At 35.9% G+C, this 22,344-nt stretch overlaps 5 protein-coding genes and 6 non-coding genes across 13 annotated transcripts; 5 read left to right on the top strand and 6 right to left on the bottom strand.

Moving 5' to 3' along the window:
• Window positions 1–82: 82 nt before the first annotated feature.
• On the bottom strand, window positions 83–876 carry mrpl-48 (Small ribosomal subunit protein uS10 domain-containing protein). The gene is made up of 3 exons (NM_072074.8): window positions 733–876; window positions 394–682; window positions 83–290 (listed from the first exon to the last, which is right to left on the bottom strand). The coding sequence occupies exons 1-3, from the start codon at window positions 870–872 to the stop codon at window positions 159–161; spliced, it is 561 nt and encodes a 186-aa protein (NP_504475.1). The 5' UTR covers window positions 873–876; the 3' UTR covers window positions 83–158.
• Window positions 877–969: 93 nt separating this feature from the next.
• vps-37 (VPS37 C-terminal domain-containing protein) lies at window positions 970–1,882 on the bottom strand. The gene is made up of 3 exons (NM_072073.5): window positions 1,819–1,882; window positions 1,675–1,764; window positions 970–1,622 (listed from the first exon to the last, which is right to left on the bottom strand). Exons 1-3 carry the CDS (start codon window positions 1,873–1,875, stop codon window positions 1,065–1,067), a joined length of 705 nt encoding a protein of 234 aa, NP_504474.1. The 5' UTR covers window positions 1,876–1,882; the 3' UTR covers window positions 970–1,064.
• Window positions 1,883–2,898: 1,016 nt separating this feature from the next.
• Window positions 2,899–9,449, bottom strand: CD4.11 (MAM domain-containing protein). The gene is made up of 11 exons (NM_001356647.2): window positions 9,355–9,449; window positions 8,738–9,029; window positions 8,608–8,690; window positions 8,086–8,191; window positions 4,441–4,663; window positions 4,217–4,396; window positions 3,592–3,728; window positions 3,460–3,542; window positions 3,270–3,409; window positions 3,119–3,226; window positions 2,899–3,071 (listed from the first exon to the last, which is right to left on the bottom strand). The coding sequence occupies exons 1-11, from the start codon at window positions 9,398–9,400 to the stop codon at window positions 2,979–2,981; spliced, it is 1,491 nt and encodes a 496-aa protein (NP_001343627.1). The 5' UTR covers window positions 9,401–9,449; the 3' UTR covers window positions 2,899–2,978.
• On the bottom strand, window positions 6,405–6,503 carry CD4.17. The gene has a single exon (NR_131688.1). It is a non-coding gene; the product is annotated as an Unclassified non-coding RNA CD4.17 (non-coding RNA).
• CD4.18 lies at window positions 7,164–7,297 on the bottom strand. Its single transcript, NR_131687.1, has one exon. It is a non-coding gene; the product is annotated as an Unclassified non-coding RNA CD4.18 (non-coding RNA).
• CD4.19 lies at window positions 7,496–7,627 on the top strand. The gene has a single exon (NR_131686.1). It is a non-coding gene; the product is annotated as an Unclassified non-coding RNA CD4.19 (non-coding RNA).
• Window positions 8,084–8,198, top strand: CD4.14. The gene has a single exon (NR_068764.1). It is a non-coding gene; the product is annotated as an Unclassified non-coding RNA CD4.14 (non-coding RNA).
• Window positions 9,450–10,238: 789 nt separating the features above from the next.
• pas-6 (Proteasome subunit alpha type-1) lies at window positions 10,239–11,421 on the top strand. Its single transcript, NM_072071.6, has 5 exons — window positions 10,239–10,397; window positions 10,444–10,636; window positions 10,686–10,756; window positions 10,806–10,935; window positions 10,986–11,421. The coding sequence occupies exons 1-5, from the start codon at window positions 10,248–10,250 to the stop codon at window positions 11,222–11,224; spliced, it is 783 nt and encodes a 260-aa protein (NP_504472.1). The 5' UTR covers window positions 10,239–10,247; the 3' UTR covers window positions 11,225–11,421.
• A 139-nt stretch (window positions 11,422–11,560) lies between these two features.
• CD4.13 lies at window positions 11,561–11,781 on the top strand. The gene has a single exon (NR_068763.1). It is a non-coding gene; the product is annotated as an Unclassified non-coding RNA CD4.13 (non-coding RNA).
• Window positions 11,782–13,178: 1,397 nt separating this feature from the next.
• On the top strand, window positions 13,179–18,110 carry klc-2 (Kinesin light chain). Of its 3 annotated transcripts, NM_001028492.5 has the most exons (6): window positions 13,179–13,278; window positions 15,053–15,195; window positions 15,248–15,564; window positions 15,616–16,535; window positions 16,586–16,694; window positions 17,888–18,104. In NM_001028492.5, exons 1-6 carry the CDS (start codon window positions 13,241–13,243, stop codon window positions 17,927–17,929), a joined length of 1,569 nt encoding a protein of 522 aa, NP_001023663.1. In that variant the 5' UTR covers window positions 13,179–13,240; the 3' UTR covers window positions 17,930–18,104. The 3 variants fall into 3 exon arrangements, with proteins under 3 accessions (NP_001023663.1, NP_001023665.1, NP_001023664.1); NM_001028494.5 differs by lacking the exon at window positions 13,179–13,278 and having other exon boundaries at window positions 15,047–15,195; window positions 17,888–18,110; NM_001028493.7 differs by lacking the exons at window positions 13,179–13,278; window positions 17,888–18,104 and adding an exon at window positions 17,321–17,845.
• Window positions 18,111–18,208: 98 nt separating this feature from the next.
• On the bottom strand, window positions 18,209–18,360 carry C18C4.17. The gene has a single exon (NR_102021.1). It is a non-coding gene; the product is annotated as an Unclassified non-coding RNA C18C4.17 (non-coding RNA).
• Window positions 18,361–22,344: the final 3,984 nt, after the last annotated feature.

Raw genomic sequence — 22,344 nt, 5'->3', positions numbered from 1 at the left:
AATGAAGGCGAAAATCGAGAAAAAGGCATTGTAAAGGCAAAAAAGTCCATTGAACAGAGAATATTAATATTCAAGAAAATTTCAAAAAGAATTTATCAACAGCAACAGTGAAAACTAAATGACTATAGGAAGTTATAGACTAAATAAAAAATTAAATTTTACTCCCATCCGAGATTGCGGCGTACATTCGGATCATCCAATGCTTTGAGTTCTTCTTGCTTCTGCTTCAATAACAAATCAGGAATATATCGGGAGTCTTCATCAACTTTCTCGTGTTCTTTCACCGTCATCTGAAGAATATATTTTGATTGAAATAAATTTCATCATATTTCATGTTATTACGACATCGAAAATTGGCTAATTTTACGAAATCTACATTTTTTTAAAACCTACAGTAACTCCAATGGGAATATGTGCTCGAATAATTTGACTGAAAAGTGAGAATCGGGGAGCGGCAACATCACTGAGACGGACGACGCGATCGTATGTGGACATATCAATTTCAGATTCGGAAACCGTCGAGTACGGCTTATAGGTGATTGCTTTTTGTGTTTGAGCAGCGACAGCATAACTATCCACCACGGTAAATCCGAATCGTTTCGCAGTTTTATGAATGTATGCTTGATATTTTTCTAGCGATCCAAAGTCGTGTCCTTGAATTCGGACGTTAATTGTGTTGTACCTGAATTTTTTTTTAAATTTAACAAATTTTTGAGAACTTGGCGAACGTACTCTGGAAACTCTCTACTATCTTGAAATTTCGGCTCGTAGAGCAAACTGGCGTCACGCTCTCCAACAGTTTCTCGTAGCGATGCGAGTCCTCGATTCTGTGAGATCACGCGAGATAATAAGGAGACCGCTCGGGATGACATTCTGCTTGAAAATTCAAAAATATTTTTATAGAGGATGTTGAAAAAATAGTTCAAATAAAAACGGATTCAACCTGAACTTGTGAAAATTTTATGAATTATTCAAGATGATTAATTTATTTTTTCAAATATTTACAAGCGATGACCAGTTTGTCGGAAAAGAATTAAAGAATCTATAAAAGCGAGCGAAAGAATTCAGAAAAATGGATGACGACCAGCAGAAGGTTGAGAAATATTTGGATATCCTGAATAGCCAGATCCGAATTGAATATTTCCTATTCCAGGCATGTGATTTCCTGTTGGGTATCCAGGCTGAGCGTGTGGCATTGGAGGAGGTACAGTTGGTTGAGCATATGAAGAATACGTTTGTTCACGAAGAAGTGCTGCGAGACGGTCAGACTTGATTTTTCGTAGATGAGCAATTGTCTTCTTATCTTTGAATTGCTTCAGGAAAATTTCCACGGATATTTCTCCATTTTCAAATTGTGTGAATAGGGCTTCTGCATCATCATCAGCTTCTTGTGCGGCGACTTGCATCAAGCTCGATGTTGTATCAAGTGATTTTGATGAGGAAACAGAGTCCAATTGACTTTTCAGCACGGCAACTTCTCCTTGGAGCTTTTTTACTTGGTCGTAGAGATCAACCGTTTGCGTTTTGGCAGCATCGATTCTCGGCTTTTGAGCTAAATTCCATTCTGCTAATGATTTATTTGCGGCAAGAGCTGATTCCTTATCAGTCGGCATTGAGCGGACCTGAAAAGTTATCCAGTTAAAATAAATCACCTGCTGAATATTTTTTACAAACCTGCGGGAGATTGACAATAATCGATTCTAAAAGGGCATCATCGTCTAGCAACGAAATTAATTGTTCGTTTGTCATATTCCGGAGATTAGCCTGCAATTGAATAACGAATTTTTAAAAATTCTAAATGTAAAAAGTAAAACTCACTGAAGCTGCAGATACGGCGACGTCGACGTGTGACTCGTACGGGTTTTGACTAAACATTTCGCCCTGAAAATTAATTAAATAAAGAAACAGGAGCATAAATAATGATTTGGAAGATAAAAATAATTGAAGAAAGTTAAGAAATCAATGGAAAAGGAAGAAACGTTGTGAAATTTTCATGAAATGGCAACAAGAAATGTGTTTAATGAAAGATCAGGTTCGCTGAAGAGACGCAGGCATATTTCTGCAAACACTTTAAACTACGCGCATTGCGGAAACATTAAAGTTTACGACGCATTTATTGAATGAATTGAAGGTTTTTAAAAGTCACATTCCTTATTCAAAATATGCTGTATTTATTGTATTTGGATCCCTTCAAAAGAATTAATAATCAGGCAAATTGAAATTTTAAGATTTTTGTGCGGAAAAATACGGTAAATGCAAAAAGGTGTTCGCCTTCAAAGAGTACTGTAGCTTCCAGGTATTTATAAAATATACTTAAATATTTAGCGGACAGCGTTGTAAAAACAACTGGGCTTTTTTTTCGATTGCCAGTTATATTCCGAGAAAATTTATTAATTATACTTCGGGGATAAAAAATATCGTCAAACAAAAAATGTTGCCACCGGAGGGATTGAACTAGGGATGTCTGCGTGACAGCCAAAACTTTTAGCCACTTGACCATGATGGCTTTTTTTATTTTTTTGGTAGTAAGGACGAGGATATTTTAATTGTTCTTTTGAAAGTGTAAAGCAGGGATGCGCAACGAACTATTTTGGCCAAGAAACAAGAACTGTCGGGTAAAAAACGAAAAATAGTAAGAACAATTCAAGACCATTATGTACTTGCCGATCACTGCTGAATTTCGTTGTTTTTCCAACGCGTTTTTCAATGAATAATTTTTTTTTGTTTGAAACTTTAAAAAATTCTAGACAATAATTTTTAAACCCTTGAAACTGACTAAAAAAAAACAATGTAAAATAATCACAGTTCGAGCGACAAAAGCTTAAGAGCTACAGTACCCTTCAAAGTCGCACTGCATTTCACAAACACCTGCCGTGTCGAGACCTGGATAATACGAACTTAAAACACTTTTTTATTAATTATGAAATATTTTCAATTAATACCCGAACAAATGTATGAGTCAAAATCACAATTCTTATCTAACACAAACTGGCTCCGTCTTTGCCTTCCAATCTGATATTATCAATTGCCAGAAATTGATGCTTCTTGACGTTTTCAGCAACGAAAAATATCTGAAACCAGAAAAAGAATTTTTCAAAATATTAAAAAAATTTTTAACCTTTCTAGATCCTTCCTTCAAAATCAATTTCTGTTCGCCTCTCCAAAACGCATCTTTTCGTAGTTGTGGCGAATTGTAGGGACAGTTTTCAAAATTATCGATGCATACCTGATAGAGTTACTTCAAATGTTTAAATGAGTCATTATATTACCTTGAGTTTTGGAGAAACCGAACGTATGTAGACATCAAATATCAAGTAACTATCATGAGAAAGAGAGAATTTCGGCGATTCGGCGACAAATATATTCTCCGATTCAGATTTGGAATCACTGCCGACATATGCAAACCCAACTGAAAAATTAAAATAAAAAAGTTTGATGATTAGAGTTTTAAATTTTAACTTTTAGATTGATCATCTAGGTTAACTCTCTGAATTCCTGTATGTCTATTTCCAACGAGACGATCACTGAGACTCCATGCAGCACTGAAATTGAAATTATGGTTCAAGTTGTAAGGTATGAATGGAAATTTACGTGCTGCCAACTCCACTTAATCCAAAAAAGCACGAATCTCCGTCGTTGAAAGTGCAAGTCAGTGCTGAGCAGGACGAGAGCTCTTTTACGTTTACTTGAGATGACTCTAAGATAGAAGAAGCTGTAGAGGTAATTTTCTGAAACAATTTTAATGTTAAAATATTTAAAATATTATAGGGTCACAAAAAATGTGTATTTTTAAATAGCGGCGCAAGCGCGCTTGAAAGCCAATTGAAAACGCTCCGCCTCCAAACGTTTGGTCTCGGTAGGTATTGACAGCAAAACAGTGAGTTCAAACGTTTTTAATCTTTTTTTTTTTAATTTTTGGTATCTTTTCCATTATTTTCTTTGATTTTGAAATGACAATGTGCAATGCCAAATTTAAGGAAAAACAATTATTTATCAAATTATTTGTTTTGTTCACTTTTTCTTGTAATTTGCATGCATTTTAAATATTATTTGCAACCTAAAAACAACGGAAACAATGCAACAAATAATGAAAACCGTTCCAATTTACGGTTTTTCTCCAATACCTAGCGAGACCCAAGCTTTAGGGGCGGATCGTTTTTATTTGGCCTCGGAGCGCGCTTGCACCTTGACTTCTATTAATATCACGAGTTTTTACCTGTACCGTAATAGCAGAAGATGCATCATTATCTTCCAACCCATTACCATCTTCTTCAAAGAATTTCTGAATGGTTGGATCAGTTGGCAATGGATCTCCAGTTATCAACGACGGTACAGTTGACGATGAGTTTGTATCCTCTGGAAATGGTTCAACTGACTGTTCAATGGCTTCATCAACCTGAAAATAAAAACAAAAATTAATTGATGTTATTTTAAATCTACCAATTCACAAATTTGTCCATTATAATGCAAATTGTCAATTAAAGCAATTGAATCTGGATCAATATTCGTAACTTCTATGCGAACTTTCAACCCATCGGCAGTAGTTGGAATGGAAAAGTTAATTGGGTTAGAAGCACGTGGAATGATTTGGCATTGAGTGAAATCGGCAGCAACTTTTGATATGCAGTAGCGAACAAGTACGTTCAGAGTGTTGGTCCAGAAACTGAAGAGATGAGAAATTATGAAGGCATTCTAAATGTCTTGTATAGCGAAAAGGCTAAACGTGTCATAATTTTTGAGAAGGTATTTTTTCAGCTTTTGGTAAATCTTTGATAGGTATTTTTTAAAAGAAAGCTGGCATTTTACGATCATTAATGCAGGTTAGGTGATTTGGAATTTACAACTCGGTATATTTATACGAACCCTGTCAGAGAATGATAGAGCAAAAAATATAATTACTTTCGAGAACTTCTAGTGTTTTATGAGACATCTTTAAACTTGTGCAGGTATATATGTTTAAAAATTTTCTTATTCATAATGCATCTACCCCAGTGAAATTCATATACCGTATTTTATTAGTAAGGCGCCTCTATTAGTTTTGCATCAAAAATCACTAATCGAAAATTAGTTTTGCACCCCTTCATTTGTTCCCTATTTTTTGGAATTCAAAATTTGCATTATAAAATCTTTCTACAAATCAGGAAAATTTTTACAGACTTGGCATAACAATTCAAAATTGGCATAATATGAGTACAACTCGGACAATTTTCGCGTATCAGTCGTAAAATTCGTTCTTTTTGGTTCATAAGTTGTTACTGAAATTGATGATATTATGCCATAACTTAATGGAAAACATGAGAAAACCCTGTTCGAATATTAGTTTTGCACTCTCTATTAGTTTTGCATCTTCATTAATTTTGCATCGAATTAGGCGTCCGAAAATTAGTTTTGCATGCCTTACATACTACAGGGTGGGCCAAAAGTATGGTAACACATGAAGCGCTCTTTTACATGAGCTTTTCGCGCGACTGCCACGTCATACGTACATTCTTCTATCGAATACTGATAGCTGAATAAATTTCCTTCAATTTGACTCAAAATTTGTAATGTTTCCCAATAAGGTGCGATCTTTATCACCTCGAAAATTTGGCGAACCCTTTCGAAAAAACGGTAATTTGGCACGCGGCACTTCCCACACAAACACACCTCCCACGCACGCCAATAATTTTCAGATGTATGATTTTTATGCTAAATTTAAAGTTAAAGAAGTGAAGAAGCGTTTTTGATTGTTTTTGTAGCATATAAAAATTTTCTGTGTCGACACTGGCGCCTAGCAAGAACCTTAGAATATTTCATGAATTCAACTTTGCGAAATTTACTCAGTTTTTTTGGTTTCGCAAGGCGTAACGACCCACAAAATCATCCGAGCTCAATTTTCTAAAAAAATTCTGGAAAGTCAGGTCAAAACGTCTCGAAAAATACTAAAATGAATTTTTCTGCATACTGCTACTCGCCGCTCACATCCATCTTTCTGGCGACTATGCCATTCAAGACTTAACCTACTGCCGCAGTCCATGACAGAAATACCGTGATAGAAATTATTTGGATTTTTGTTTTTAAAGAATCTCTAGACCAAGAGCATTCTTTGAACTATAAAAACTTGTAAGACACTTGATGGATTCCTCGAGAAAAAAGTAGAAATCCCGCAGAATGCCGACTTGCGTGCCATAAGGTCGTGATCTCAAAAGTTCTGAAGGCCTGCAGCGATGCGGATGGGAATATTTTGAAAATTCAAAACGTTCATCTGGTAAGTATTTTATGGAGAACAAAACTTGTACAAATTGATGTAATAACTCTCTCCACTAGTAAAGTTATAGAGCTGCAAACGTGTTACCATACTTTTGGCCCACCCTGTAATAGAGGAAATACGGTATAAAACTTATAACACTTTGTGAAAAATTCAAAACATCGGTCAAATTTGTGATGATGTGTAGAGGACGGTGAATGTGATCAGCGACGACAAGCACCACAGGATAATAACCCATCAACACCGGACCGATGATAAGATATTGAGAATTTATGGTCTTTATGTATAAATAAGTAATGAAGCGGCCGACACAATCTGAGAAACTACGAGATAGTTCAAACGGATCTGTCTGATCACGGATCATTGGATCAAGATGATTATTGCATCTTGCGGGTGTTACTTTTCGTAATCAACCGAAATGTTTCGTTTTAGTTTCGACACTAATCGTGACTTTGGGAAACCGCCAAACTAGGTGAACAATCTTCACACGTGGTGTCAGGCTGTCCCATATCAGCTTGGTCTACAAAAAAATGCGGGAATTTTTTCCCAGAAAAATGTGACGTCAGCACGCTCTTAACCATGCAAAATTGGTTAGGATGTATGTGTCAACTTTTCGAAGATCAAACCGACATGGGACATTCTGACACCACATATCTTCATTTTATTCATTATCAACCTTTTTGAGCAATTTGGAATGTGAAACCTTATAAAATTCCAAATTCAAAACCTCAGGTTTAATCTTGTCTTGTGAAATGCACAAATAATTCCTTCCTTGCAATCAGAGAAACCTATGTACTATAGTGGTAAATTTCATAGATCATGAGAAAGTTATAGTTTACAAATTATTCTAGTCCTTCTGAGAAACCAAATGAAATCAGTTCATCTTTCCGGTTAGAATATCGTTGAAAAAGAACAAAACAACGGTCAAGTTGGTGTCGATGGGAAGGGGTTGTATTCTGTTAGGAACACGGGTTTGGCATCACAAGGACACCGGGCTCTCCTGCAAGCAGAAGAATTAATCTGGTAACCCATCAACTCCGGACCGATGTGAGAGAATGAAGAATTGGCGTTGCTTATATACCCGCTCACGGCCGAGTGGCAGACATGTTCATGTGAAATGCAGAGAGACAGCTAGCGATTGCAATTGTGACAAATTTCGTAACAAGAAAAAATATCTTACTTTCACCCGAACATGTTTGCCGCTCGGCCGTGAACGGGTATATAAACAACTGCGATTCTCCATTCTCTCACATCGGTCCGGAGTTGATGGGTTACCCAGTCATTCTTCTGCTTGCAGGAGAGCCCGGTGTCCTTGTGATGCCAAACCCGTGTTCCTAACAGAATACAAACCCTTCCCATCGACACCAACTTGACCGTTGTTTTTGGTTTTTTGAAACGAGAATTCAATAAGGATTTAAAATTGGTTTCTGTTAGTTTTTTTTTGGAAAATCTAGTTAAAAGTTAACCCTTTCATGATATGAACACTTTATCACTGTTTTTCTGTTTTTCAGAATGAATCTTGCAAGGGTCAAAAGCTAAATTGGATATGCAATCTCGGTTAAAAAACCATAAAGTTTCCGATTTATCGGTTTCAAAAAATAATTTTTATTGAAAAAAGTATGGTATCCGTGATGAAACTTACCAAATGTAGATACATAAATTTCAAAGTTTTGTTTTCTAATGAGAATATAATAGGGATTAAAAATCGAAAAACTAGAATCCTATTTCTTATTTGCTTTTTCAGATGAATTAGTTAAAAGTTAACTTTATCAAGATTAAATTAAATTAAATTAAAAGATCCGAGATTTTACAACGTAGCTGTGAACTCGAAGACCTACTCGAATTTCACTTCAGCATCTCCATATTGACATGGAATTTCCATTTCAATTGCAGCAGTCTGTGGAAGAATCATTGGTTCGCCGCCAGCCAGTAGAAAATTGTTGTCTGAATTGTTATGATTAGTTGAAATCAACTGGTACTTTTACCCAATTAAAAAGTTAATAATAAATTTTTTTTTTAATGTTTAAATGATTTTTTGAAAATAGGAAAATGAGCCAATTAAAAATACTCCTATTCAAACATTGTAGGGGTTCGGACATGCGACAGCGATATAGTTTTCTCAAAAAGTGGCAAAATCTAAGTGATTGCCACTTTTTGCATGTCAATGAAAAAATCTAAAAAATTTTTTGGAACGTTTTACTATGATATTTGGCCATTTTGGCATCATATGAGCGTTAGGATTTTTTTTAAATACAGAATTTTCAAACTAACATCAACCAAAACTTTTGCTGAAATTTTCAAATTTTTCAATCTTTTTGGAATGTTTCAATTGATTTTTAGAAACAATTTGTTCCTCTTACCTGGTGTGAAACTCAATGGACTTCCAGAGTCAAATCTTTGCGAGTCAAAATTATTATCTGAGTTTAACTTTGATTTCCAGAATCTAAAAATAGTAATTTTTGAAATTCTATTAAAATTGAAAAAAAAAACTTCATGTCAGTGTCCGCTGCATTATGCCATCCACAATATTCCATATCATCGTCAAAATGACATGTAAGCTTTCCACCGTCGGATACAGTTAGCATTGGTTTCACAGGAAATGGGGTAAGAGATGAGATCGAACGAATTTCAGTTGCGGAGTACGGTAGATTTGATGTGAGGTAGTCAAAGTCAATTGCATTTTCACTTGTACGTTGTAGGGATGAGACTCCGCGAGCTCTGGCTCTTCGAGATGAAAATTGACTGTACTGAGAGCTCAGGGAGTGACAAGCAAAACTGGTATCTGAATTAATTTGAAGGTCATATCTAGCTAAACTTTTGATTTGAATTACCGCGCTTTTGTCTCTAAACCACACCTATTTTTCTGTGCCGCACTTTGCATTTTTACATTTTAGACGCAAAATGGTTCTAATCCGTGTTCCAATTTTCAATATAGAAAAAGCCCTACAAAATGAGCGATTTTTCTAAAATCCCAAAAATTAAATTTTAAATTTTGAATAACCTCAAGAGCGACCATTAACAAATTTTCATGATTTTTTAAATAAAAAAGGACAGAAAAAATTTGGTAGAAAAAAAGATTTCAAATCCAAAACTTTTTAAAAACTCACTCAAACCATAAAGTAGCAATATCAAGACATATATATTAAGTACCATACTTCATGAAGAAAATAGTTTGAAAACATATAAATTTCGATTTCAAATCGCCTTTCTCAAAGTTCAATGAGCGTGTGGTATTGCGTACTCCCGAGAATGAATATGAACTACTGGTAAATTGCCTAATTAGGTACGGTGTTTCACTGTCGAGAGTCACAAGAGAAAGTGGGTCAGTGGGTAAGAAAAGTGAATGAGAGGAAAGATATTTATTATTCAATAGACATGATTGAAAAATGAAACTAGAGATTTTCAAAGACAGAGCTTTGTAGTATAGCCTTGCCAGATTTAAACAGGAATTTCTAAGATATTGAAGTCAGGGAATCGGCCACCACCATCAGTAGACAACATTTTAAATTTTAAATATTCAATTCCTCAAAAATTAGATTCAAAATTTAATTCGACGTTTTCAATCACGTTTTCGCAATTTTCGTTCAATTTCGTGTAATATTTACTTGTTCACAGTTCTCTTCGTGGATTTTGAGTGTCTTTTTTTCGAAATTATTTTGAGGATCTTACGCAGTTTTCACCAGAAGAATTACATAATTCCATGGAATTCCATGCCTGGAAATTTCTTTCACTTTTTGCCGCCAGGTATACGGTAAGCAATTGCGCGTAAAGTGTGGTGTATGCGTACTCGCTTATTTTGTCATCCTTTCAAATTTAGAACTCATTTCAGAGGTTTTCTTTCGACTTCTAAATATTTTTTCTTTGTTTCTGTGGATTTAAATAAACTCCATATGTTTTTCTAACTCTTGGTTCATCTTGAATCACACTCTCTGCTTATAAAACTGCAAAAAATGGCTAAAAACTTCAATAAATTGTAATTAAGAGCTTTTAGGTTTGAACCATGTTCCGCAACCAATACGACGGCGATGTAACAGTCTGGAGCCCACAGGGACGTCTTCACCAAGTCGAATATGCCGTTGAGGCGATGAAGCAAGGTTCGGCAACTGTTGGAATCAAGAGTGAAACCCACGCTGTCATCGTCGCCCTGAAGGTTGGCGAAACAACATGTTAATTTCAATTAATTATATTCGTTTCAGAGAGCGCAAAACGATTTGTCGTCTCATCAGAAGAAAGTGTACGAAATTGACACTCACGCTGGAGTTTCCATCGCTGGTCTCCTCTCCGATGGTCGCATCTTGGCTCGCTACCTCCAAACCGAGTGCTCGAGTTGGCGTTGGGATTACAAGCAAGCGGTTCCAATCAAGAAGCTCGCTGAATCTATGCAATTGAGTAAGCGAATTTTGGAAGCAATTTTCTCAAGACATTGTTCTTATTTCAGAACTTCAAGCCAATACACAATATTATGGCCGTCGTCCATTCGGAGTTGGAATTCTGATTGCCGGATATGACGTAAGAACATCATAAATATAATTGTTCTTTTAAATATTTTTTTGTTCAGAAAGATGGAGCACACATCATTCAAACTGACCCATCTGCTGAAGTCGTCAGCATGCATGGAACTTCAATCGGAGCAAGATCTCAGTCTGCGCGCACTTACCTCGAGAGAAATGTTGATAACTTCGAGAAATGTATTTATTTCGGAATATAATTGATAAAATTGAGCAATTTCTTTTTTCAGCAACTCCGGAACAATTGATTGTCCATGCTCTCCTTGCTCTTCGCGACACACTTCCAGCCGAAGAAAACCTCAACGCTCAGAATACGTCTATTGGAATTGTCGGGAAAGATTCTCCATTCAGTCTTCTCGAAGATGCTCAAGTCGCCGTTCATCTCAACCAAGTTTCCACACATCCACGCACAACTGGCGGAGCAGCAGCAGCAGCAGCTCCAGGTGGCGCCGAACCAATGCAAATGTAGATTCTAATTTGAATCACAGACCATGTGAATTACTTTCGTCTCCATTTCTTTTTTATGTGACCCGTATAATTTATCGCCGGTTAATCTCCCTCTCGTTCCCGAATTAAATTATTTTCCTGCTCCAAAAGATTGATTACATATTAATTTCCTTTTTCCGTTCAACAGTCATGTATATGTTGCAGAAAGAACATTAAAGGAAGCACTTCTCGTCATTCGCGTCCATGCCTTCTGTCCATTAATGATGGATGTCTGCGCCGTAGTACACCACGCACCCGCCGTCTTCCGCTATTCCCCGGCGAGCTGCTCCACGGCATTATTCCATAGTTCTTCTCTTCAGTGTTCCATACACTACTACATCACTCAAATTGTAAATCAGCGAAGAAAGGGGAGCAAAAGAAGAAGAAGGGGAGGAGTGTGTGTGATGCAAGAGAGAAGAGTTTCAAATTTCGTCGAATTGAGATTGAAATCTTCTTTGTCGCAGTCAACTCTTTTCTTCGACCCACTTCTGCCTTTTTTTGTTTTTCGATTGGAGCTCTTGACAATTTTTATACATTTTTCTTCATTTAAAAATCCACAAATAGGTAAAAAAGGGAAGTAGGATTTACGGATCTACTGGAAGTTGTTTTTCTAACAAGCGGTTTTGCTTATTATGATCACGAGCAAAACCAAAAATGTTTCCCAAGCGAACCACAATCAATGCCCGACACCATTGTGTGTGCCGCTTCTGAATGAACTGAATAGAATTCTCTCGTTTCTTCCACCAATTCTTCTTTCATTCCTTGTGCCATTTGTCTGACAAGCGAAGAGAGAAAAGAAGAGCGCCCTTAAATGAATTTGTATCGAGCCAATGGCATCGGAGGGCCATGCGGCTCTGTGTGGCGTGCGTTTCCTCACTTCAAGCACTGCCGCCACCAGCACCAGCACACAATGTTCTTTTCGGCAGGAGGCGAGGTCTATTCAGCACTTTTTCTTCACTTTTAGACCAAGTTTTCGAACACTTTTGCACCGAGTGCACACATTGATTCGTGGAAATGATTTTTTTATCCTTGAAATTGTTTTTCTGAAGAAAATATATCCTGTAAATTTAAAAGTTCAAGTGTTTATTTAAAAATAGTCAATTTAATTTTGGAAAATAAATTTTTTTTAACTGCAAATAAGCTTGTTCGGTCGACTTATAGGCTGATTTACTCATAAAAATTTCAATTCAATGGAAAATATTATTCATTTTTACTTAGACGTCTAAAAAAATACATTTTATTTTTCTTTTATTATATTTAAATTTATTCAAAACATGGTGCAATAGAAGCACGAGCTACAGTAAGTTGCACAGTATGCCGGAAATTGTTTTCTTTAGACGTCTATTATTTTTTCGTGAACAGTCAAACCCCGCTTTAAAGGCACACGATCTTTTTCTGAGTGGGTCTCGACACGATCTCAGCTATAGTGATCACAACAAGTTCCAAATTTCACAAAATTGCTGGTCTTACTTTACGAGCATACTTCACGGGCAAATTTGAGCCAAATAGAAAATTTCTGATTCCCAAAAACAATTTAATATGCCCTTATTATGTAGATGTTTATAAATGGGCATTTCTGTCGAGGGTTTCGCCACGAGAACAGCGAGTATAACTGTATTATGCAATAGTGGCTCATAAATCGACACGAGCTACAGTAACTCCTTGCCCGCGTGGTGAGACCTTGCGCGTAAGATATGGCGAAAATTATCATTTACAGACGTCTACGTAATACATGCTGAACCAAAATATTGTTCGATATTTGACACTAGAGATAAATAACCGTTTTTAACTATAACAAACAGGCCTAAACTTTGATTTTTTGGTAGAAATATATATGCTTTATACATGCACCTCGTAATAAAATGCTATTTCCTGAACTTTTCAAACTCTTTAACTCCTTCTTCTGTTCATCATAAATCTAAACTGAAAAGTTTAAGACACTAATCCTGGAGCCGAATACGAAAAAGTGCTCGTGGAAGCTTTCAAGCTGGATACCATCATGAATTTGGCCGGTTCTACTATTCAGGCATATCGCCAGTAAGTTATATTTTTAATTTGAAATGAGAATTGGAATTTAGAGTGTTGAATCATTTTCTTATCACATGCATTACTCATCAAAAAATGTTTGAAAGTTATTTCCGCTAGGGCTGTAACAAAAAATGTACAGTACATTCTAAGCGGATACCCTAATTTTCAAAAAATTTCAATTTGCATCTACCGTAAAATAAAAATAAAAATCGAAATCTACTTTCCTAGTCCTCTAATTCAAAATTGCAAGATCTTATGACAAGTTTTCAGAAATAGTGAATATATGAATCAAAACTCTTTGCCCAAATTCTAATAATTCATGAGAAGTTTATGTTAATATGTTTTATTTTTTGGTTTTTATATTTTCTGAAATCCCACCTTTCTCTTGAGAAACAAAGCAATTTCGATACTTTTTTGCATATGAAGCTAAACAAATCCTAGATGTATTCTTCATAAAAACTCAGGTGTCCAAACATTGCAATTAACTATGAAAGGATGCATCTTTCCAATTGTTTCGCAATTCTTTCTCGCCTCCGTCTCTTGCTCTCTCATTTCCTCCATGTTGGACGGACGATCAATAGTTTCTATGTTGTCTCTAATATTTCTATGATCTCTCATCAGTGGCTGCGCACGTCTCGCTGTCTATTCGCCGACACGACGAGAGCGGGCTTTCGGTTAATACAACCAAACACTCTTTCCGAACAACGTTATGTTTTACTTGTCCACACTTTATTAGCATCTTTATGTTCAGAACCATTTCTTATGAGCTTTTGCAGGAGAGAAATTATTAGAAAGTTAAAATTTGGTTTCATTTCTGCTTATATTGCGAAATTTGTACCTATAGTGTTGCACATATTTAGCTTATCTTTGACATATTCCAAAAAGTTTCTCAGTTTTCTAAAAGTTTTTCCAAAATTGTTCTAGTGCAACTCAACCTAGCAAAATCAAAGAAATATATTAGTTCTACCACGAAATGCTATTGATTTTCAAAAATTATAGCGCATAGTGCAGCCTTGATTTTTTCAAATTAAAAATTTCAAAAACCGAGTAAATAAAAATTACAAATTTTTAAAAGAAAATATCAATCCACGATGATTTTTATTTTCTCTAAAACGTGTTGAACATTTGGAACATTTTTGCTTTATTTCAACTTATTTCAAAGCAACGTTTCGGTGTAAAATAAGTTTATCGTTATTTTGTGAAAATGTGGAATGTCATTTTAAAGGCACATGCGTATTTTCTCAGGGGGTCTCGCCACGATCTCCTGTATTTCAATAGCAAATGGCAGGGCTGTTATTTAAGACGCCCTCCTCAATCTTTGAGAGCTCATTTTGGCGTTTTTTTTAACTTCAGCCATAAAATTGAAACTGGATAATATTTACCTAAATAATAGATTTTCCAAATTCTTGCACCAAATAGATCTATGGTATAAAACTGTCAGGCTGATTTTCAAATTTTTGCATTTTTTAGAATTCCAAAGTGAGCAGTATTCATGGAAAAATATTTTTTGAATCTAGTTCTACGTTTTTGAGAGAATGCAAGATTTTAATTAATTTTTGTTGTGCCATACTTTGGCATTATTTACATTTAAAAGAAAAAAAGGGTTAATTTTTTCTGATAAATCTGAAATTAAAAAAAAAGACTATCGCAAAACTTATTGAACGACCTAATAGCTATGATCTACATAGATTCAACTGTTTTTACTCACTGAAAAAATTTTCTCGTTAGCTACCAACACTTCTCGAACTTCTTCCAATTACATTTAATAGATTTAAAATTTCAGGCGAAAAATCGAGTCGCTGGCGAAAATGTCAAACATGTCGCAGGACGACGTGACGACGGGCCTACGTACCGTTCAGCAGGGACTTGAAGCTCTTCGTGAGGAACACTCGACAATTTCGAATACTTTGGAGACTAGTGTCAAAGGTATGGCTTTTTTTACGACGAGTTGAACATTTACTAAAATTCAATCATTTAGGTGTGAAAGAAGATGAAGCTCCATTGCCGAAGCAGAAGCTTTCACAAATTAACGATAATTTGGATAAGTTGGTGTGCGGAGTTGATGAGACATCGTTGATGCTGATGGTATTCCAACTCACTCAAGGAATGGATGCTCAACATCAGAAATACCAAGCTCAACGGAGACGCTTGTGCCAGGAGAATGCGTGGCTTCGTGATGAGTTGAGTTCAACTCAAATCAAACTTCAACAGTCGGAGCAAATGGTTGCTCAATTGGAAGAGGAGAACAAGCATCTTAAGTATATGGCATCAATCAAACAATTTGATGATGGAACTGTAAGTTGAATTTTTCGAGGAGCATTCTTAACTTATTTTGTTTGTTTTCAGCAAAGTGATACTAAGACATCTGTCGATGTTGGACCACAACCAGTCACAAACGAAACTCTTCAAGAACTTGGTTTTGGACCAGAAGACGAAGAAGATATGAATGCTAGTCAATTCAACCAACCAACACCAGCCAACCAAATGGCGGCTTCTGCTAATGTTGGATACGAAATTCCAGCTCGTCTTCGCACACTTCACAACTTGGTCATTCAATACGCCTCCCAAGGTCGTTATGAAGTTGCAGTTCCATTGTGCAAGCAAGCTTTGGAAGATTTGGAGAAAACGAGTGGTCACGATCATCCAGATGTTGCCACAATGCTCAATATTTTGGCACTTGTCTACAGAGATCAGAACAAGTACAAAGAGGCTGCAAATCTTCTGAATGAGGCTCTCAGTATTCGTGAGAAATGTCTTGGAGAAAGTCATCCAGCTGTTGCCGCCACTCTCAACAATCTCGCAGTTTTGTTCGGAAAACGTGGAAAGTTCAAGGATGCTGAACCGCTTTGCAAGCGTGCTCTTGAAATTCGCGAGAAAGTTCTTGGAGATGATCATCCAGATGTGGCCAAGCAACTCAATAATCTTGCTCTTCTTTGCCAAAATCAAGGAAAGTATGAAGAAGTCGAGAAGTATTACAAGAGAGCTCTCGAAATCTACGAGAGCAAACTTGGACCTGATGACCCGAATGTGGCAAAGACCAAGAACAATTTGTCATCTGCTTACTTGAAACAAGGAAAATATAAGGAGGCTGAGGAGTTGTACAAGCAAATTCTCACCAGAGCTCATGAAAGAGAGTTCGGACAGATCAGTGGAGAGAATAAACCAATTTGGCAAATCGCTGAAGAACGAGAGGAGAACAAGCACAAGGGAGAAGGTGCAACTGCCAACGAACAAGCTGGATGGGCAAAAGCCGCCAAAGTTGATAGGTATTATGATTTTTATTAGAAAAAAATAAATTAAACAAAACTGATTCCAGTCCAACCGTCACAACAACTCTCAAGAACCTTGGAGCCCTTTACCGGCGACAAGGAAAATATGAAGCCGCCGAAACATTGGAAGATGTCGCCTTGAGAGCAAAGAAACAGGTATGTAATGATGTTTTTTCTGCATTCATGGCTTCTCTATCTAGCACGCTTTACTGCATTTAAAATACAAAAGTTCAGAAAAAAAATTTAGAAGTTAGATATTAATGTTGTAAAATGTTGTATGCGTCCCCGATACCCCAGTGACAAGAATTTGCTTCATATTTACATGTATTTTTGGAACTTAAAACATTGACAACAGTTGTTTCAAACCAGGGGAGTGCGTCAAATTTGCCGAATTTGCCGGTTGCCGAACTTGCCGGACACGGTAAATTTCGAAAATTGCCGCACACATCAAAAATTCGACAATAAAATTTTGACCAAAACTATGTTTCAAACTAACCCGAAAATTAGATGCTGCCTGAACAATGTCTTGCCAACTTTTGAACCAAAATTGGCAAATACTGAAATATTGCACAAATCTGAAGCTCATTCAAACGAATTGTTTTTTAAAATTAAAGTTTAAATTTAATACGAAGCATATTCTTGTCCTCCCCAAGCCCCCATCAATAACAATTCCAGTAACAAAAAAAAACACATAAAACGCTTATTTTTGTATTTTAGTGATAGTGATGTGCTTTAGAATTTGGTCACTCGTTTCCTCTTTTCAGTATTGTTTCCTCTTTCAGCATGAGCCATTACGAAGTGGAGCGATGGGCGGAATCGATGAAATGAGCCAGTCGATGATGGCTTCTACAATCGGTGGATCCAGAAACTCGATGACAACGAGCACATCTCAAACTGGATTGAAGAATAAACTAATGAATGCACTCGGATTCAACTCTTAAGAGCATCTCTTTGCAGCACTGACTGAAAACCGCTTATCGTTCTTGTATTAATAAGTGCTCGTTGATTCAAGTTCCAAATTCTGAAATTTTGTCTCAGATCTACGAAAACTTGCTTTTTTCTTCTTTCGTTGTGTTGTGCATGATTCTTTTTTTTTTGATTGATTTTTCTTTCTGCCCCATCCCCTCATTCACAAAATCTTGTTCATAAATAATAGGGTTGAATAATTGAATGTTTCCTTGTCCGCCCCCACCAACTTTTTGGTAAAGCTTTATATTGTCTGCTTCGAATTTTCTTTTCAAGCAAAAAAAAAAACATAATTATAACAAGCTGAAAAATCGTGTTGTTGTAAATAAAGGGTTTATTTTTGAATTCTGCTTGTTACAAGAAAAAGAAAACTTCAATTTCAGATGTCCGAATCTCGAAGAATGGAACGATCCGTTATGTATTGATTGTTGCTCGACATTGTACTCCGTCATCAAGCTTTACACTTCTTCGCAAAATTCCAAAAGTTTACAAGTTCTCATTTATTTATATGTATCAAGTTCTAATTAAACACTGCTTTTCTATTTTTGTTAGCTATTCGCATAATAACATTTTTTTTTAATTATAAAAATGTGAACCCGATTAAATTGGAAAAACGTTTCGAGAAAAATTATAATTGCAAAGATTCATGATATTTATTCAATAAGACTTGAAAAACATTTACCCTGATATTCAAAAAATTAACAAAAAACAACGGTCAAGTTGGTGATTATGGGAAGGGGTTTGTATTCTATGAAGAACACGGAGAGATTAACATGAGCGGTACCAAACCCTGGTACCAGGGCTTCCTGCTGGCAGGAAATTGTCAAATTGATAACCCATAATCTCCGGACCGAAGTGAAAACTTTAGTAGTCAACGTTGCTTATATACCCAACGATTAGCAAGCGACCGACGTTTCGAAAGAAATGACAACCAAACATTGGGCGGAATTTCGTAATGTTTGCAATTTGAGGTGTAGTGGTGTATAGCAGTGGAAAAATGATTAGAAAACTGTAGTAGGCACACAAACTCCAAACAAGTCCTGACGTTGCTGGAGTTGACAATTTTCTGATAACACTTTTAAAAAACCGGGATAAAAGCGGTTAACGTAGAGGAAAGGGGGAGCAAGGCTAATGTGGAAAACGGTATATGCTTAGTTAGGGGTAGCCGACAAATTGTGGAGTATGTACTACATCGACAAAAATAAATATCACAAAGCTTAATTCAAGAGATTATTTCGCTGAAGTATTCAAAGCGTCGAAAAATATTTTTTATTATGGTGACATGAATTTATGATTTAATTTTTTAAAAATATTTTTTCTCCTTTTAAAAATATGAAACCCACTCCAATAATATTTAGGTTTTTCAAATTTTTAAAGAAATAAATTGTAACTTTTATTTAAGAAATTGCGAGGCGCGTTTAAATCTGATACTCAAATGCGTAAAAGAAAATTGTAATTGAAACAAAAAACGTGTAGAAAAACTGTGATGTTAGATCATTTCACTCGGGAATCGCTCGCCCACTATGGGGGAGTCTACGCAAGGACAACGCAAGGACAAGAACAACATTCTAATGGAATGGAAACGATTGCCCGACTGCACCAATTCTAGTTCAAGCGAACAATGATAACTTTTGTATTCTGTATTCCTTCACGTCTCCCAGCGAGCGTAATAAATTATTATTATTATTATTTCATCATTATAGGAAATTTTTGAACTCTCCTCTGTTTACAAATACCAATTTAACAAAGACTGTATTACTGTTTCAACAAGAAACAAGAGCTAAACGTCACGCGTAATGACCGTCTATTTCTCTTTCTCAATGACTAATGCATAGAGTGCCATAGATATGTGAGAAACTGTTTTCAAAAAGATCAGTGAGATCCAGTGATCTCGTGGGAGGGCACTCAAGAAACTGAGAACTATTTGTATATAAATAGAGCGAGGAATGTGTTGTTTTTTGTTCGTAAACCATCCCTCTCGCCAGTCGACACTTTCCATGTACTTTGCTCTTTCACTGTAATAGATCTTTAATCAACATACATTGTACCATTTTGCAAATCCACATTTCGATATTTGTCATCTTTGCTAGATTGTTGCACGAATGAGAAAAGTGTATCTTGTCTTGTCCTTTTTGTGTGTCGGATATGCTTTCAAGTTACACGCCACTTCAACAACAGTTAGACAGGGGAGTAGTCAAGTGACATCAAAACTTATCCAAACAGATTTTGATTTGTGATACCACTTGTATGATTTGGCTCTGATATAAAAATATCATTGAAAAGTCACGGAGAGTACCTTTTTCTCTATTCTGGTTACCATCAGTTGCTCCTAACAACTGGTCATGCTTCATGCAAATTCAAAATGAAAGTCTAATGTAGGCGATATTTTGGCATTTTTTCAAGCATGTAAAATGATAAAATGTAAGGTTTCTCAGTAAAGGCTCTCGCCAAAAAGTAGAAATGTTAAAAACGTACGCAATAATATCGTGGCAGGCACTTTCCATGCCTCCGTGACATCATCATGCCTGCCTACTTACCAGGCGAAGGACGCCACGGTAGGTATTCTTTTTGACAATTTTTTGAAGATGCACATAGTTGAATTAATTTTAAAAAATCTCGGTACTAGTCCTGAATCACCCCGCCACTTTTTTTTTTATTTGTGTATTATTTCCCCTCATTTTAATATTATCCATTTTAATAAAACGTGATGTCCATTTTCCATCTTTAGGCTTAGAAATGGTTATTTCCTAAGCCTAAAAATACAAAAACTCCACACGTTTTTATTTGAAAAAAAAAGAAAAAAAGTGGCGGGGTGATTTAGGACTAGTACCAATATCTCTATCATCTCCAAAGCTAAGCTTGATTCTTCTTTCCAAAAAAGTTTCCAACTAGTTAATTTCAAAAATATTTTAAATAAATATTTTTTAAAAATTAAAGATTGTTCCCCATCTTAGCTGAAACTCACACATTCGTACTAAAACGATTCTAACTTGGCAATTTAAAGCGAGTTTTTACCAAAGATCCAGTAAATAAATATCTCTGGAAAACCCTCACTTTTTTTAATAGAAAATTCCTTTTGTTTTTGTTTACCGTCATGAAAAAAGAAAAATCCAATTGTTCTTCAATTTTTTTCTCATTTTCTGGCCAGTATCCTGTCCATCAAATACGATACATTCACTTTTGTAGCATCAAATGAGTCAAAAAGACACACAAATCTATCAAAGGTGATATACGGAAATTCATTGCGTGCTTCTCGGTCTCCAACACTCTCCTTTTCTCTTTTTTTTTGCTCCAAATTCGTTCATCCTCTCTCCCTCTCATCAAATAACGACTTCCGTGAGAGCTCACATAAGCATAATTCAAGCGACAGGAGCTGGATGAGGAGGAGCACCTTTTCTCGTCTCGAGGCTTTCAATCTCATTTCTTTTTTCATCAACTAGAAGTCTGATTCGGACCCGAAGATTAGTGAAACGGATTAGTTGAGACATATCAGACGGCTGTGTACTCAGGATTTACTATATGAATGGGTCATGTGGTTTTGTAATTTCACACATTTTTTTCAGCAGAACCTTGTTCTTCCAGTTTTCACTAGTATTTTCAGCAAAATGATTGGCTTAACTGTGATGTACACTTTAATTTTTTCAAAATGACCAAAGCTTATAAAAAGACACCTAACAAATTGTAGATTTTTAAATTTCCAGTCAAAGGTTTGGTAAATTGCCAACATTCGAGTTCCATTATTGTTGTGCAATTTTCAAATACAGATTAAACCCAAATAACCAAGAAAGATACCCCGAAACTCGTTGTTTGATAAATTACGCACTATGTACTTGGTTTTATCGTGAGAACGTGCATTAGATAGAGAATAAATTTACATATATTCTCATCAAATATTTTCACTACCAGCATCTTTAATGATCATATCTTCTCAAAATAGCATAGCACCTCTCATGTTGCTCGAAATTTCATGTTTTGAAATTTTTCGTTTGCTCTAACAAGAGTGGTCTTTTTGTGGGGATACTGTGTGAAAATCAGGCCTGTCGTTTTTTTTTTACTTAGACCACAAATAAATGTGAACCTAGAGCTTATTTTAAGGTCAAATACTGAAAAAAAACAGAAATATCTTCCTGGGCATTTTTTTGATTATCGTAGTTGTTGATACTAGGAAAATTAGCGCTTGCGAGAAATTTTGGAAAATTATTAAAAAATACTATTTAAGTTTATGCACTTTCTCGGCACTTCTCCAAGCTGCAAGATAAGCCGAATTTTTCCAAACTCCAATTTTCGATAGAAAACAAAGTTGACATAAATCTCATTCACTCTCAAGGTAGTGTTCAATGCTTATATTGTCCAATGTTGCGAGGTTCCTGATGGGCACACCAAAAATTAACTGTGATTACTTCAAGGTTTTCCAGAGCACACCTTTTTAACTTTTAGCTTACTTTCAAACATGATAAGTTAGATTTATCCACCTCGTAAACTATTTTTTTAATTCAAAATAACTCTGCAACAATTTTGGCCTGGTTTTCTATATTTGAGTTCAACGAGTTAAATTAAATTCGGACTAAAAAAGGCCACCTCAAACATCCAAAGCCAATTGTGACTCATATTTAAATTATTTAGTTTTTATTTGATCTAGAAGATTTCTTTCCCCGCCATCCCTAATATAAAAGAAACCAACCAATCGAGCTCAGATGTATATTGATATCACCCTAGAGAAAACCTTCTCTCACAGAAAAAAGAGGCGAAATTAACTCGTTGGCCTGCACATTTCCCCCACCTAATCTTCTTCTCTCCTTACGCTCACTTTCAAGGCTTGATAATTTCCGAAAAACAGACA

This window comes from Caenorhabditis elegans, chromosome V (assembly GCF_000002985.6).
Source record: "Caenorhabditis elegans chromosome V".
Lineage (NCBI taxonomy): Eukaryota > Metazoa > Nematoda > Chromadorea > Rhabditida > Rhabditidae > Caenorhabditis > Caenorhabditis elegans.
This window is presented reverse-complemented; position numbering and strand designations above follow the sequence as displayed.